We start from the raw sequence: 17323 nt of genomic DNA, 5'->3' as shown, positions 1-17323 counted from the left end.
ACCTCCCCGGTGTTCCAGTCACCCTCAGCTTTGTCACTGCATTGGAGCGTGTTAAGTGTGTGTGAGCAGCTGGAGGACAGAGACAGGTGCCAGTGTATCCCTTTATGTCCAGCACCCCCCAGGACTGTCACCTAGCAGGGACAGGCGGGGGGGGGGGGTGGGGAGGGCAAAGTGGGAGGGAAAAGGGGGAGGGACAGAAGGGAAGGGGGGAGGAGCGGAAGGGCCCATCTTTTTTCCCTGCCTACCATATTCCACCCCCAACTTAGGAACTGATTCATTTGCCAGGCACAAAAGCTAAATTTAGGTTCGTTTTTATAGGAATTTACACTCATGTCTTAGAGTTTTAACTTTGATTTTAGAATCCTGACACCCTTTCCTGGCAGGAAGTCTGGAAACCAGGCCACTGACTGCCACAGCCATAGAAGAGCCTAACACCTTACAAGAAACACAATCTCCCCTCCCCCCACAAATAAGATAGCTGAAGCACTTAAAAAAAAAAAAAAAAAATCCAAAAAGCCCAAAATAGGACTTGAGGCAGCGCTTGACAAGTTGAGAGATTTTAGAGACTCCATGACGTTGGGGAAGAGGAATTGCCTGGGCACCCAACCCTCCCTGGCCGACTGGCTGCTGGGGGTGGGGGCTCACCGAGGACTCATCAGCTTCACACAGCTCCTCAGGGGTCCTGGGGTCCGGGTGGACAGTGAGCTGCTGTATGGAGCCCTGGGGAAAAGCAGAGGGTCAGAAGCCACCACTTGTACATCTACAGCGTGACCGCTAGTGGGAAACACGATTGTTCTGTAACGGAGAAGACCAAGGGGAAGGACGGGTGCGAGAATGTGCTGCCTGTGGCCGTGACAGTGGAGCCACCCTTGGCCCACTCTCATTTAGGGGGACTCTCCCTGGGCCAATGTAATATGAGCTCCACTACCTGGGGAGGCCCCTGGGGAGTACTGGGTTCCAAGCACGGACTGCCACAGCAGCCTCCTAACTGGCCCCAGGTCCCCAACCTGTCCGCGGCAGGCCCTAAGATGCACGTCTCCCCACTCCCAGAGTGTCTCTCCCCTGGAGCATGAAGCTTCTTGGCTGGAAGGCCTCCTGGGAAGAAGAGCGGCCAGCCAGCCTCCTGCCTCCACTCCTGCCTCCTCTCTCCACACCTGACAGTTCATTCTCCATGAGGCTTCCAAAGTCAGTGTTGAAAAATTGTAATTGGGTTTTAGCTTCTTAAGATTCACTCACTGTGTCCCCACGTACTGCAAATATACCTGAGCTCTGCCACATGGAACCGTCCTGTACCAGTTAGGTGAGGTATCAGAAGCATGGGTGCTGACTAAATGTGTGACTACAATAACATAGGGATTTTCTTTAGAATGGCTTATTCATAAAAGCCCATTTTGACAGGAAAGTCAATTTTCTGCTATTTTTTCAGGGCACATTGTCTAAAAGGTGAGAGAGAAATCACCTGTCACTCTGGCATTCTAGCTTACTCCACCTTTGCAGAAATTACTTCAATGTAACCGCTGCCCCTCTCCAAAGGAAAAGTCACTGAAGGAATAATAAGCCTTCCTCTTTTTCTAATGCCTTAAAAATGCACAAAGAGGGCACTTGGGTGGCTCAGTCGGTTAAGCATCCCACTTCAGCTCAGATTACGATCTCATTGTTAGCGGGTTTGAGCCCCACATGGGGCTCTGTGCTGACGGCTCAGAGCCTGGAGCCTGCTTCAGCTTCTGTGTCTCCCTCTCTCTCTGCCCCTCCCCTGCTCATGCTGTCTCTCTCTCTCTCTCTCTCTCTCTCAAAAATAAAATAAATACACATTTTTTAAAAATGCACAAAGAGCTTCCACTCAGGCTATCCCACTTAAATCTACAACTCCATGGTGTAGGTCTTCTTATCCTAGTGTACAGATAAGAAAACCCAGAGAATCCACACTCTGAAGTCATCAGGCTAAATTGGAAACTTAGCACCGGAATCTAGGTTTGGGGTTCCAGGACTAGGACTCTCCACACCACCCACACACGCCTCCTTGAGGCTGTAAGGATAAGACAATAACGAGGGGGCGCCTGGGTGGCTCAGCTGGTTAAACATCAGACTCTATCTCCACACGGGTCATGATCTCTTAGTTTCGTGAGTTCCAGCCCCACATCAGGCTCTGCGCTTGACAGTGCAGGGTCTGCTTGCGATTCTCTCTCTCCACTCTCTCTGCCCCTCCATTTGCGATCTCTCTCTCTCTCTCTCTCGAAATAAATAAACATTAAAAAATATTTTTAAAAATAATTAACAGGAATAGTTGCTTATGTTTATCGCGTGGTGTCCACTGGCCTCCCTGATCTGCGAGGCTTGGACTCACGGTGAATCTCTCCAGCCCCGTGGCTCCTGCATTGCCCACGAAGATTCCCGCGCTGGGCTCGAAAGCCAAAGCCCGGGAGGACCGCTGGAAGGGGACGTGGCTGTGCTCCTCACAGTCCATGAAGAGGGTCACTTCCTCGCCCTGGACAATCACTGCAAAGCGGTTCCACCTGTGGGTCATCACGGGCACTAGGAAGGCAGCAGCCTCGTGGGACACATGGGAGCCTGGCTCTGTGTAGTAGAGGATGATCCGCTGGCGGCCATCCTCCACACCCGAGAGCCGCAGGCCCAGGTAGATGACCTTCTGGAAGGCATCCGTGATAGCAAAGAGCACACCGCCTGTGGCGCTGCTGGGCTTCACCGTGACGGTGATGGCAAAGTCCCTGAAGAAGGTGGGAGGGATGAGGGTCCTGGCCGGGCGGCCGACGTTGGCACCAGGCCCGAAGCTGTAGGCTGGGAAGCCACCATAGCCCGTGACAAAGGACACAGATGAGGGCAGGGGGACACCGATGAGCTCCGTGAGGTCCAGGTGGCCCAGAGAAACCGATTCTGCAGGGAAGGAGACAGAGGCCATGCCTTACACATATATTCTACCATGCTTGGAAATGAAGAAATAAAAACTCACAAGCGAAATGGGATTCCTCGGAACCCCACGGTAGTGCCTTAATTACTGGCTTTCAAACTTTTTTTGACAATGACCCACAATAAGAAATGCATTTACATTGCAACACAATATTCCCCCTTCAATAGACATATACCTGTAACACTGAAACCAATGTTTCAGAAAATATTATTATTTTTTTAATTTTTTAAATGTTTATTTTTGAGACAGAGAGAGACAGAGCATGAACGGGGGAGGGTCAGAGAGAGAGGGAGACACAGAATCTGAAGCAGGCTCCGGGCTCTGAGCTGTCAGCACAGAGCCCAACACAGGGCTCGAACTCACGGACCGCGAGATCATGACCTGAGCCGAAGTCAGAAGCTCAACTGACTGAGCCACTCAGGCGCCCCAACGTTATTTATTTTTAATACCCACCAGGCACTCTGATATTTTCCTCTGTTTCAGAATTCTTCTCTTTTATTTTCTTAAAAGCATCCTGGCAATGACTCACTACATTGATTTCATTAACCACTAAAAGGTCCTGACCTACAGTTTGGAAAACTTTGAAAAATATCTCCTAGAATATTCCTAGAATATATGATGTTCTCCCATCGACTCAAAGACTGTTCCTCATTTCTTTCTATAAAACTGGGTAAGTTTGTTTTGTTTGTTTAGAATGAGGTCTACTGTTGAAGTGTCCCAGGGTGTGGGGGACAAGTAGGGACAAAGCGAAGTGTTCCCAAACCTCAGGGCAATGAAATTCACATCATCATCATCATCATCATCATCATCACCATCATCATCGTGGACATTCCCTGAGCTCTCATTCTGTGCCCGACCCTGCTCTGAACTCTTCACACACATCAGTTCATTTAATCCTCACGACAACTCTGGGAGGGAAGGCGCTGTTAACCTCATTTTACTTCCAAGAGAAGTTAAGAAATTTGCCCAAGGTAAGTTCCTTCAGGGTTCAAAGCCAGGGCAACTGACCCCAGAGTCTGAGCTCTTACTGATACCGCAGGGCTGCACTGTGGCGGCCTGGAAAGGCCCCCAGGCTCAGGAGCCTTGGTGCGCTGGGAGCAGATTCTGGGTTGGCTTGTAGGGATGTGCACCCGCTCCAGAGGGGATACCCACCATGCCAGCAGTGTGACAGGAAGGCAGGTCTCAGGGACTGGTGGACAGGATCCCTGCAGGCAGGACAATGGACATGCAGGACCCTATGGCCTCAGAAGTGAAGCCAGATCCTGAGGATTCAGCCCCATGAGGAGGTCTGGAGTGAGGGAGGGTCAGAGTGGAGCAGGGTCCTTCCCCAGAGACCAAGGGGCAGAGCAGATACCTGGTGACTGCCTGGGCTACGGCCAAAAGCCAGAGGATCCTGAGAGCCCGAGTGACCACGGGGGACTTGGGTTTGTGTCCAGAGAAGACCCAAGCCACTCAAGTGCGCCATGAGTAAAGCCCTGTCTGACGAATCAAGCCTGCCTTTCAGTTTACATTTTGCCCCTGTCTGACTGGACAACTAACCAGCTGTGTGACCTTGGGTGAGTCATTTCACTGCTCCAAGACTGGGTCTCCTTCAACGATATGGGCCCCACGAAAATGATGAAATGACACCATCCACGTAACCCTGGTAAATAGGGTGGCAATGCATTGAACATTCACTACTCTTTCCTTTTATTACATCCACTCAGCAAGCCCGAGTTATTGCCCCAACTGTGCTGACAGGGAGAAAAGGAGGCCAAGATGGGGTGGGGGGGGGGGGTGGCCTGGACACCCTGTCTCTGTGCTCCTGAACTCCCCATACAGAATATAAAAACAACCGGGTTTTTCATACGGGATTTTACTTAGTCCTCACTGCAGCCCCGGGGACTGCCAGTCTCCCACCCTACAGATGAAGAGCCCAGGCTTGGGAAGACGGAATGACTCCCTGAGTTACACAGTAAAAGTGGCAGGTGTTTTCAAGCCGTGACTGGTCTGACCTCAGGTTGGTTCACTGCCCAGTCTCATAAGCTGGGCGGGTGGCGGGGGGGGGGGGGGGGTGCTCCGTCCCAGGGGCCTGGGGGTAGCCCAACCTAATCGGCCTGCCATGCCAATGACCCTTTAGCAGCATGACGGTGCAACTGAAGCTCTGGGTGATCGAGGAAAACCCAAACTTCCCTGGAGAATGGGAGAGAAAGAGATGCCCTGACTCCAGTGCCCCACTCCCCAGCACCCCCAGAGAAGGCCACACAAAGTCAGCAGCTAGCCTGCGTGTGTGTGCGCGTGGGTCACAAAATTATTATGAAATAGTTAGGACATACCAAAAAAGTGTAAATAATAATATGAGACACATATTAAATGTTAAAATGGTCAATTTTGTGCCTTTATGTCTTGCCATCATTTTATTTATTATTTATTGATTTGTTGATTTTTAATTTACATCGAAGTTAGTTAGCATAGAGTGCAATAATGATTTCAGGAGTAGATTCCAGTGATTCATCCCGTCTGTATAACACCCACTGCTCATCCCCACAAGTATCTTCCTTAATGCCCCTTTCCCATTTAGCCCCCCCCGCCCCACAGCCCCTCCAGTAACCCTCCGTTTGTTCTCTTAGGTCTTGTCCCCCTCCCTGTTTTTATATTTTTGCTTCCCTTCCCTTGTGTTCACCTGTTCTGTGTCTTAAAGTCCTCATATGAGTGAAGTCATATATTTGTCTCTCTCTAACTGACTTACTTCGCTTAGCATAATCTCCTTTAGTTCCACCCACATGGTTGCAAATGTCTTGCCATCATTTCGAAAGGGAGTAACTGTATGTGAGGACTGAAGGAAATAGCATGAGGTGCTGGCACATGCTCAATCAATGGTGGGAATTATCATCCTCATCATCGTCATCATCATCATCATTGACTTTCAGGTTCAGAAAGGAATCTCAGAGGTCCCCCAATATGATCCCTACCTGAGATGTGTGAACCCCACACTGTCCAAGATGGCAGCCATTACAAGTGTGGCTGTTGGGCACCTGAAATACAGGTCATCGCAACTGACCTGTGCCGTCAGTGTAATATACAAACTAGATTTCAAAGACTTAGTTTGGAAAAAAGTCTTAGGAAAAATATCTCATGAATAACGTGTATATTGATTACATGCTGAAATGATAATTAGGGGAAGTACTAGGTTGAACAGAATACATTATTAAAACAATTTCTGAGGAATATTATGAGGAACAGGCATGTGTCCACCACTCTGCTTAAGAAAGTACTGATTCAGGGGCACCAGGGTGGTTCAATCGGTTAGGGGGCCGACTTTCGGCTCAGGTCATGATCTCACGGCTCGTGGGTTCGAGCCCCACATCAGGCGCTGTTCTGACACCTCAGAGCCCAGAGCCTGCTTTGGGTTCTGTGTCTCCCTCTCTCTCTGTCTCTCGCCCGCTCACATTCTGTCTCTCTCTCTCAAAAATGAATAAACGTTAAAAAAAAGGGGGGGGGAGAAAGTATTGGTTCAGCAGAAGCTCTCACCACTCTCCAATCCTATTCCGTTGGCCATGCCCCAAAGACAGCCTCTCTGAGGGATGTGGTGTGTATACTCCCGTGCGTGTCTTTGTTTGTTTACGACGTGAGCATGTATGTGTCTGTGACAGAATGCAGAGCCACTGTGCGCATCTCTAAACCTCATGTCAGTGTTGGTATGCTGCACGTATGCCTTCTGACACTTTTTTCCCCATGAAAAATTGTTATTTTTTTAAATGTTTCATTTATTTATTTTGAGGAGGGGAGGGGCAGAGAGACGGGGGGGAGAGAATCCCAAGCAGGCTCCATGCTGTCAACAGACAGCCCAATGAGGAGCTCAATCTCACAAACCGTTAGATCATGACCTGAGCCAGCATCAAGAGTTGGATGCTTAACCAACTGAACCATCCAGGTGCCCCTCAGCATTGTATTTTTAAGACTGATCTGTGTTGATGCAGGAGGCTCTGGATCTCATATTTTCACAACAGCACTCTATGGTATAAACAAGCCATACAGAGTGGCTCACTTTTCTGCTGATGCAAAGGGAGATTTTCATCATTCTTCAAAACACTTACTGCTATATACTTCCTTCCACACATCTCCTCGTGCTCACCTGTGCAGGCAATTCCACCCGAATTATCGGGTGACATGGGGATGTACACCTGCAACTTCACTGAATGCTGCTAAAATGTCCTCTGAAGTTCTCTGAAGTGCTACTTTTTAAAATTAGGACATAAGTGACACATATAACACTGTGTAAGCTTAAGATATATAATGTGTTGATTGCATACATTTATACGTTGCAATATATTCATACGTGTATATATAGGTATATCTATTAGCTTTAGCTAAAACCTCCATTAACATCACATAACTATCGTTGTGTGTGTGGCGAGAACATTTAAGATGCCACTGTGCCGTCCGACATGCCCACCAGCAGCGTATTCTTACCAACATTTAGGGGAGGTAGGGAGATGCGATATGGGAGCAGTCTGTGGGGCTTTTCAGCTATAGCAATAATGTTTACTTCCTAAAGTAAGCAATATTCAAAAGAAGTATTCATTGTAGTAGTCTTTGTAGACCACGTCTTGGAAAATATTTCACAACATTTTAGTGAAAACAATGACCTGTCCTCAACAAAAGAGCAAATGTGATCATGTTGGTGCCCTGCTGAGAGTCTACTATGGCCACCCAGGGCCCTCAGCGCGAGAATCAGGCTGTTGCCTCCTGGCTCCAGAAGGCTCTATGGTCTGGATGCAGCCACGCTCCCTACTCCCCAGCATGCCCTGACACAGGCCCTGGAGGGCCCCGCACTGCTGCGGGTCCTCCCCTCCACAGCAAGCGCCTCTCCCTCGGCCACCCACACCACCTCACCCCCCTCACCCCCTCAGCTCTTCTGCCAGGAGAACTCCTTCTCATCCTGCAAGACCCCAGCCCTGGCCTCACCTCCCCGGAAATCCCTTGTCTCACCTCCTGCACCCACACCCTCCCCTTCCCTCTGGAAGTTGCATTAGAAGCCCTCTCAACACACGCTGGGGTCCCCCATCATAGTTCTCAACACACTGCATGTCACTGTGGGGTCACTTGTCTCTCCCCATTAGACAGTGAGGACAAGGACCACGCCATCCATCTCTGTGTTCCCAGTATCCAGCCTAATTCTGATGAGTGAATGAATGAATGAATGAATGAACAAATAAATGACTGCATGACTATAATCAAACCCCTCATTTAAAAAAGGTGAAACTGGGGTTAAAAGAGGGAACAGATTGTTGGCTACGAACTCAGATCTGATCCTCAATCCAAGGCTTTTCCTCTCCAGTTTGCAACTTGCATTAAAACAGGAATTAATTTTAAGTAGGAGAAACCCCAGAAGGCATAAATGAAAAGGCTGATAAATCTGGTTAAATTTAACTGCACAGAAATTCTTAAAGTTCTGCACAGGGAAAAAAAAAATCCCACAATGTCAAATAAAATCTCAAACCGGACAAAAATATTTGCCACATATGCCACAGACAACAAACTAGTTACCTAATACACAAAACAGATGAATCCACAGGAGAGCCACAACCAAGTGGAAAGATGGGAAAAGAATAGGACATTCTTGCCACCGTAAAAAAAAAAAAAAAAAAGAAAGAAAGAAAGAAAAGAAAAAAGAAAATGGCTCTTCAACCTCTGAGAAGACACTCACACTCACTCAGAATGAGAGAAATACAAGTTAAGGCTACGCAGAGACACCATTTTCCCTCTCAGACTGGCAAACATCAGAATGTCAGAACACTGAGTCGGCAAGGGTGCAAGGGAACGGGCCATCCCCACCTCTCTACCCTCGATGGGCTGTTGGGACCATCAATGCAAATGATGTCTGTGGGAGGCGCTCTGGCGATATTCATCAAAATGAAAAGTAAACATGTACTCCTTGATCCAGAAGTTATACTTCTATGGATTTTTTTTTTAACGGATGAAGTTCCGTATGTGAAATAGAAAGCATGTCCAAGAACGTTCATGGCAGCATCATTTAAAATGTATCTAACTGTCCATCTTTGGTGGCATCACCAGTTTTGAGACACCATGCAGCCTTTGAAAAGGGTGATTCCTTAGGTACCAATACAAAATAATCAACAAGATGTATTAAGTAAAAACAGACGCCCAAAAAGGGGTGCAGAGCAGAATCACTATCAGTTGGAAATGCATACATTAATACATATTTCCCATACAAATATATATATTTGAAAATATATATTAGAATATCTCCAGAAAGATACAGAAGAAACTAGGACCAGAGACTGTCTCTAGGCAGGGGAGGTGGTGGGTGGGGAATAAGAACACACTTTCTTTTCTCTCCATACTCTTTTGTACTTTTTGAAATTTTATACCATATACATGGTGTGAAAAAGACATTTGCATATTGTAAAGGCATTAACTCCTTCCATCCCCTTTTAGAAACTATAAAACCTTTTCTTCTTGCTTTTCCTCCCTCAGATACAGCCTGTCTTTGTACCGAAAGAAAGGGGGAAGGGAAAGAGTGAAAAGAAAAGACATAGAAATGAAAGCAAACACCCCACTGAGATTTCTTTTCTCCCCTCCACGGTTTAAAGATAAAAACAAAACAAAACCAAGAGCACCCTGCTGACAGCCGTGCTTTCTTCTTCCCTGACCCAGTGTAAAGCTTTTCCTCCTGTTCTAATCTCCCCCCTACTGAGAAGAAGAGAAACCCCTTTCTGGTGGGATGGTCCAGGTTTGGACAATGTGTCCTTCCACAGGGAGTAAATGGGCCAGAGCCGCTCATCCAGTCACTGGCTTGTTTCCAAATGGTGTCCTGAGGGTTTCAGGGACAGGTGGGGGTTCAGGGGACCTGGAGGCAGAGGCAGAGAGGCCAGGAAGCCTGCTTCAACCAGCCCAGCGCTGCCATGGCTGGTACAGCCCAGGCTTCCACGTGGCCACTCTGGAAATTCTTTAGTCCCAAAAGAATCCTGCTTTAAAAAAAAAATATCACAAATCCATCCAACCTCCTTGCTTTATAAACAGGAAAATGGATGGTCAGGTAGGGAGCTCCGTGACTATGAGCCACAGCCAGGAAGTAGCAGATGAGCAGCGAGCAAGGATGGACAGAGGGGAGGTGTGATTCTGCCCCACTGCCCCAGCCCCTTCCAGGCCCAGGCGGTTGGTTGGCCAGCTGGAGAGTGGGCAGAGGAAGCCACCTGCAGAGGAGAGTTCCTGGCATTGGACAGAGCTGGGTTCAGATCCAGCCTTTGCCATTTACCAAGTGGGCAGCCTCTGGGTGGATGACTTAGGGGAGATGTGGGGACATTCAGCCCATCTCACACATGGGGATCCAACAAAACGAAGGGTGGGAATTGCAAATGCTCAGCAAATGGTAGCAACCAGGGATTCTATTTGATTTGAAAGGTATAAGCTTAGCCAAAAGCAAAGTGTGCAATGGGAACCCTTCCTAATCGCCCCTGCCCTCCTGCTGCCCAGGTCCCAGCTGCGTGAGGGAAGACAAGTGTGCAGGGGCCTGGCGACAGGCCTTGTTTCCACTGGGTTGGCCACAGAGAGAGCCAAGCTACAATCTACAGGAAGCCCGAGTCAGTCCAGCTCTGCTCTCAGCAACCCTTACCTCCCCCTCCAAACACAGCGTCGCATAGCATGGCGTGGTGGGGAGCGACCCCTGGCCTAGAATGACCCATGCTCAGGGCTGTGCTGGGCCTGCTGGCTCATTTTTCCTTGGCTTCGGCGGGAGGGCCACCTGCTCTGGTGGCCACCAGGGAGGGGAGAGAGAAGCCAGGGAGCCAAGACAAACAGGCCCAGCAACTTGGTCCACAGGCTTGTCCTGGGATGGCTCTGTGCTGGGCGGGAAGCGGGGAGGGCGTGGGGATCACAGCTGGTGGGAAGACATCCCGCCATCCTGGGGGCTCAAGTTCAGAGGGGGCAGTGCGAAGGGAGGCAGCGGTGTGGGAGAGGGGGGAGCCGATCCTGGAACTCTCTGGCCTCAGGAGCTTCGGGCCCTTGGTGGGAGGGGGCTGCACTTCTCCACAGATAATAACACCTATCTCATAAAACAGCCATGTCACTTGAGTGAACTAATACACCTAAAATGTTTAGCACCCAGGAAGTGCCAGGTTCAGAGTCCGAGGCCCTGGTTAAGGTCAGTGACATGAGGCTGAAGCTCCACATCTAACAAGGACCTCACTGCTCCTTCATCTCCTGGAGACCCACACGCTGCCTCATTTCCATGGGGTTAGGTCTATGGGGCCAGGAAGCCCTCTGGGCACAGACACGGCCCAGGTGGGGGAAGCAGGACTCATAAGTTGAGTGCCAGCTCTGCCACTGACTCCACCTGTGCTCCTGGGCAAGCTGTTCTCCTTCCTGACCGCCATTTTCCCATGTGCACTTCGAGGAGTTAGATGAGATGGGATCTCAGAGCCGGAGCAGTTCTGACGTATTCTATGTATCTTCACTGCCTTCAAAATACCTCCTGGGGCTGATTCCGGCTTCAGTCTTGATCTCTCCCTTCATCAATGCATAGGGATAGCTTCATCTCCAATGGTGGTTTTTCAACACACTTTTCCAATTCATGAATTGATAACACTTATAAAGCCCCCAATTTCTGCCTGTGTGCCATGGGGGATATGACACTGAATCTAGAGTGCAGGTGCCCAAGAAGCTCATGATCTAGGTGTCTTGGTTAGCAGTCACCTATTCATGCTATTTACAAGCCCAAAGCCTTCAATGGCTCCCCAGTGCCTTCAAGATCAAGTCAAAATTACACTGAAGAGAACCTTGGCTGCATTTCTTCATTGTCTCTTCCCCTCTCTCTGTCTCTGCTTATGCTATTCCTTCTAGTTCCCATCTTCTCACAGCTGAGTCGTCCAAGCTTGCTCAGCTGCACTCCAAGACACCAAGCCCTACTCTCACCCTATACACAGAGCCACACGCATCAATCCCTCCTCTAAATACTCAAATCAGGGCATACAGCAGGCAGGCAGTGCCGTGGCCTGATGAAAGGGCAAAGACAGATGCACAGGGGCCTCTCTCTCCTCCAGTCTTTGGCTCAGGCTCCTGAGAACAGCTCTGGGCAGCCCCTCCCAAGGGCACAAAGAGGAGGGAGCAGAAACCTTTAGAGATGGACCAGGCAGAGGAAAATCTGAACAGTCACTGCAGGGTGCAACTTTCCTCCCAGGGGTCCAAAGCCGGTTTCCATGGAAACCAGGGCAGATTCCTAGCAATGAAGAAACAAACAGGGCAGGGTTCAGGTTTTCCTTCCACACAGATGACAGCAACCTGGCCAGAGGAGGTGATGAGCAGGAACCCTTCCCTCTCCTCCTCGCAGCCACAGACTCTAGGGCATCTGGTATTTCTCTTCCACAGTCAAGCCTCAGTTTCTCTTTCTGTGCAATGGGCTGGTTCAGTCCTTCCATCTGTGGGGTGCTGAAGCAGTGCCTAGGACAAGCCTGGGCTTTGGAGCCTTGCCTCCCTGGGGAACTGTATTTGGCTTCGCAAAGCTCCATCTCACAGATGATCATCTGGGACCTGAGCCCAGCGCTCGCGCTTGTTAGCATTTAAGGCCGGAAGGAGCTAAGGAGCGTTCCTCTGGCTCCAGGTCAACAAGGGCTGCAGAGAAGCCAGACCGGGAGGGAGGCTGAGGACATCCCAGGATCCTGCATGGCAGCGGCCCCTGGTGGCCACATGGAGAACGACGCCTCCATGAAACCCAAGGAAGGCTTCCCAGGCTACAACTGTGAGGGACACTGCCTGGGCCTGGGGAAACTGGGAGAACGGGGATCCCAACAACCAGAATCAGAGTCAGAGGTCCGGGAGGGTCCCAAGAGAGCAGGTCTGAGGTCACACAGGTTGCTGTGGTCAAGCCACACCTAGAAATTAGATGCCTACCTCCTACGCTGCCGGGAGGGGGGCGGGGGGAGCCAAAGGTGTCCCGCCCACACATCTCTCATTTCCACCTATGGCTGTGAAGACCCACAGAACACTTTATTCAGCTTAAATGGGGACTAAAGACTCCTTCAGGCTGGTTGGCGTATTCCACTGGGTGTAGGGGTGCAAAGGATCCTACTCCCTGCCCCCTACTGGGGCTGGAGCCAGTAGGCAATGATATGCAGGTAAAGTGGGGGTGACTACCCTGGGAACCCCAGCAGAGCCTCTCTGGCCTGGGTTTCCCTGCACCCAGGCCCCGGGGAGAGAGGAGTTCTCCAATACCTCCTTTGCTCCAGCAGCATAAACTGGGGAGCCTCAGAAAACCAAGCGTCCCTCCCCTTGCTCCTTCTCAGGCCATCCTACCAGGGAGGCAGACATTCTTGCATCTTCTCAGGACCGCTCTTTCCCTTCCCTTTGGACATTCCTACAGGGACATGGCCCCTGAGGACTCTGGGTTATCAGATCAGACCTCCTGGCTTGTGGCTTCCCTTCCTCTGACTTCCCCAGAGAGACAGGGAGCTGGGAGTTCAGCAAGCCACAGACTCTATGCAGGAAGAGCACAGCTCACCATCTGGAGAAGCAGTTTCCTCCACTACACGGCCACCAAAAGGCTATGTGCCATGTGCAAGGTCTCCGTGTGCACATCTCTACTAATGGGGAGTTCATCTCTCTCCTGACAACCCTGACCACTGCTGGACAATCTTTAGTCCTCAGAACTTTCTCCTGATGGACCCAGGCATATCTCCCTTAGCTTGCACCCGCCTGGCTGGGCCCTGCTCGGCACTCTGGGACCACACACAAGTCGGCCTTGACTTTTGCATCATGGCCTCAGAAGCATGCGGCGAGGGAAACGGCCGGCCTGGGAGGCAGACTGCCACTAGCTCAATGTATAATCTTGAGCAATCCCTTCTCCTCTCTGACCCTCAGGCTGATGGTTTCCAGGGGCCCCTGCCAGGTCTGCGAGTCTCTGATTCGGCATCCTTCTTTTCTCCTGCCTGTTTCCCAGTTCCTCTAACCACTCTTAACCGTCCATTCCTCCAGCCCACAGCCTTCAGGCCTGGAAGGAATGACTACAACAGGGAGCAGGACAAAGCCAGTCCTCCCCACAAACTTCCTGGTCTTTGGGCAGCAGAGCCTGGCCAGAGGCGTGGAGCACTGTGCCCAGGAAAATGTTACAACTCTGCCTGTGAGGAAGCATCGCCCCACCCAGGCGGGAGCCCACGGAGGCTCCCGGCTCTACCTGACTCCCTTCTCGAAGGAAAAGGGACACAACAGAATTCATGCTGCATGGGATCCTTCTGCACCCAGCAAAGATGCAAAAGCCTCTTAGAAAAACCTACCACCCAATGCATTTCTTAGAAAAAGAACCATTTTCCTGCCAGGGAAAAAAGTCCTGGATCAACTTAGAAAGGAGACCTGGGTTTGGCAACAATCAAAGACCTCATTTTTCTGAATTACAGAGGAGCATTTTTCTACATGTAAACTTAGAACGCCTCCTTCCCTTTTCCGGTTTTCATATATAGCATAGGAATTTTCATGCTCAATGAAGTTACTGTGTGAGCTCTCCTCTCTCTCTCTCTCTCTCTCTCTTTCTCTCTGTCTCTGTCTGTCTCTGTCTCTCTCTGTCTCTCTTGCTTTCTTGTTCTCTCAGGTCTTTGGCCTAAACTGAGAGAGGGATGGTTTTGAAGGTGCCTGGATGTGGGCGGAGACAGGCAAGGTGTGGGCACTGTGGCTTGGCCACCCCACCCACCCGGCAGGAAGGAGAGGCCATTTCCCCACTCAGCACCTGCTTCAGCTTCCAAAACATCCTCTCACCTGAGCCCCCACCAGAAGGGAGGCGAGGCAGTGATCATTCTCTCATTTCAAAGAGGAGGAAATTAAGCCCCAGAGAGGGGAAATAACTTACTTGAAGCCCAGGGCAGGACTCAGCACGGAAGACTCAGTACTAGGCTCTGCCCATTACAACCCATGGCCTCCCGGGTTGCCCTTGGGACCCCTCCAGGTGCACCTGCACACCTCTGTGTCCTCATAGTCCCCACCCATCCCTCCACCCAAACACACCCATCGCTCTGCACTCTGGTGGTGAGCTCCCTTCCCTCTCTGATATGACTACATATGGGCATAGACCATGCGGACCCGTCTCAGCCCCCAGTGCCAGAAGAGCCTAGAAAGGATGACCTAGGAATGCAGACAAGAAGGAAGCACAGAAACAGCTAAGATTTACTGTGGGCTTGCTGCGTGGCAGGCACCGTGTAATGACCTTTCCATGAATCATTTCATTTTCCTCCTGATTCTCTATGAGATAGATAATATTATTATCCCCATTTTACAGGTTTACAGACTAAGTCTTGGAGAATTAATTACCATTCTAAGGCCATGAGGATAATAAATGATTAAGGTCAGGATTCCAATCAGAATGGGTGGTATACCGTGGTGGGAAGGTTCCAGTCCTGGCCACACATCACAGTCACCCAGGGAGCTTTAAAAAAGACATAGGTCTGCCCCTCCAGCCTGGCCCTGTGGGCTCAGTGTCTTCTAGGGTCTGGCCTGGGTAAGTCTGATGCCCTCTCCCAGTTGGCAGCCACAGGTAAGGGAAACCCCCCCACCCCCACCCCCGGGCTTTGCAAGCAGACAGACCTGGGCTGGAGTCCTGAGTTTGCCACTACCCTGTGTGTGACCCTGTGGAAGCCACTTCACTCCTCTGGGCTGTATGTGGGGCAGGAACAGAGGCTGGCTCAGAGTCATCGTGAGGATGGACAACACAGTGAGGGCTGCGCCTAGCAGGGGGCTGGTGCATCTAGAACTCAGCACCCACTGGCTGACTCTGGGCCCCGTGCTTCCATGCCCTCACCAGCCAGCCTCCAACTGTTAACCATTATAGAAGTAATAATATAATTGGATAAGTAGGCCCAGCAACTAAGGAACTGAAGAGTTTAGTCTGGAGAGAGTATAGTATGACTTGCTCATTCTGAGACCCAGGTCTGCTCACTACCACCTCCTAGACACACACACACACACACACACACACACACACACACGCATGTGTATGCTACCCCCTCAGACTAGGCAGAAATTGGCTCCAGTGCAAGAGTAATATGCGAGCCTCAGGAAGCATGCAGTGAGCCCTGCTGTCTTACTGCAGTGAGGGTCTTGTCTTCAGACCCCTCCTTCACCCCTTTTCCAAACTTGTTCCAGAAAGCTGGGTACAGAGCCATTCCAGGGCCCACGTGCACCAGGTGGCACATGAAGGCCAGCAGGTGTGGGCAGGCGTGAGCATCTGGGAAGAGTTTTCTAGTCAACTCTTCTCGATTTATGGACCTTCCTTTTCCATTTGGGGAACAAAGACTCTTTGAGTGTGATGAGGGCCTTGAATCCTGAGGATGACATCAACTGAAATGAGTCATCACTCCCAGCAGGCAGCTCTGGAGGACTCCACTCAGGGCACCGCGAGGAAAACTCATGGAAAACGGGCATGGAGAGGAAGGGGCCTGTCGGGGGCACAGGAGGGATGCCGGATGGGAACGTGCATTGGCCTGCTGGAAGCGGGCACCCGGCAACCCGCAGCTCCTGAAAACTGCCAGGCTCAGCACTAGAAGGGGACAAAGAGCCAACAGCTGGAGGCCAAGCAGGGTCAGTGTGGACATCTGGACCAGAAGGTTTCAAACTTCATTCCCTAGGACCAGGGGTGGGGCTCAGGGGAGGGGGGGTGCACAGCAGGAGAGGGGAGATGGAGAAGGCCTGACTGTTGGGCTCCTAACACACACAAGTATACAGCCACACAGACACACATACACACACAGCACACACTCACCTGTTTACAACACACCCACAAGCATACTCACACACACTAATGCATCTATTCATACACACACGTTCACATGCACACATACGCACCCTCTGACACCTCCACCCACACTCATCCCTCAGACACACTCATGCAGTCACATACACACTCATGTACTCACACACACATTCGTTCATGACACTCTCCCACACACTGACACACATTCGCACAAACTCACCTACCCTCATACGCACAGTTGCACCAAAGCAACTCAGACTTCCTTTGTTGAACATATCTGGTTCCAGTCACAGCCTCATTTGAAGAAGGTTCTGTAGCTAAAAACCAACCAACCAACCAACCAACCAACCAACCAACCAACCCACCAACAACCAACCAACAAAAAACCACCATCAAAACCCTTTCACGTCACTGACATTCACATTGAAGCATTGCAAGGGAAGACATGGGCCTAGGGCCCCACGGAGAGTCTGAAGCCCACTCTTCCTTCCCCGGCTACCTCTTTAAAGGTTTGGAGATGTTTGACTATACTTCCTACACACAGCGTTTAGGTTTCTCTAATGTGGGTACATTTTCCATATTTTCCCCCTCATCAGTAAAAAGCCTTCTCAGAATATCCGATTTGGGTCACGTCTTCACAAAGCACTGAAACCAACTGACTCATT

General features: G+C 50.4%; 1 protein-coding gene across 2 annotated transcripts in view; it reads right to left on the bottom strand.

Annotated features, from left to right (window-relative positions):
• The window catches only part of COL15A1 (collagen type XV alpha 1 chain), a 108384-nt gene that overhangs the window by 67046 nt on the left and 24015 nt on the right, over nucleotides 1-17323 (bottom strand). For both annotated transcript variants that reach the window (XM_019454366.2, XM_019454367.2), the window contains exons 3-4: nucleotides 2345-2892; nucleotides 646-720 (exon numbers count right to left, since the gene is read on the bottom strand). In XM_019454366.2, the coding sequence (XP_019309911.1) occupies nucleotides 646-720; nucleotides 2345-2892 (623 nt within the window). The remainder of the gene's footprint in view (nucleotides 1-645; nucleotides 721-2344; nucleotides 2893-17323) is intronic.

Source organism: Panthera pardus, unplaced genomic scaffold, assembly GCF_024362965.1.
Source record: "Panthera pardus isolate Hobbes unplaced genomic scaffold, ASM2436296v1 HiC_scaffold_20, whole genome shotgun sequence".
NCBI classification, from domain to species: domain Eukaryota; kingdom Metazoa; phylum Chordata; class Mammalia; order Carnivora; family Felidae; genus Panthera; species Panthera pardus.
Note: the sequence above shows the minus strand (reverse complement) of the source record. Positions and strands in the feature narration are given on the sequence as shown.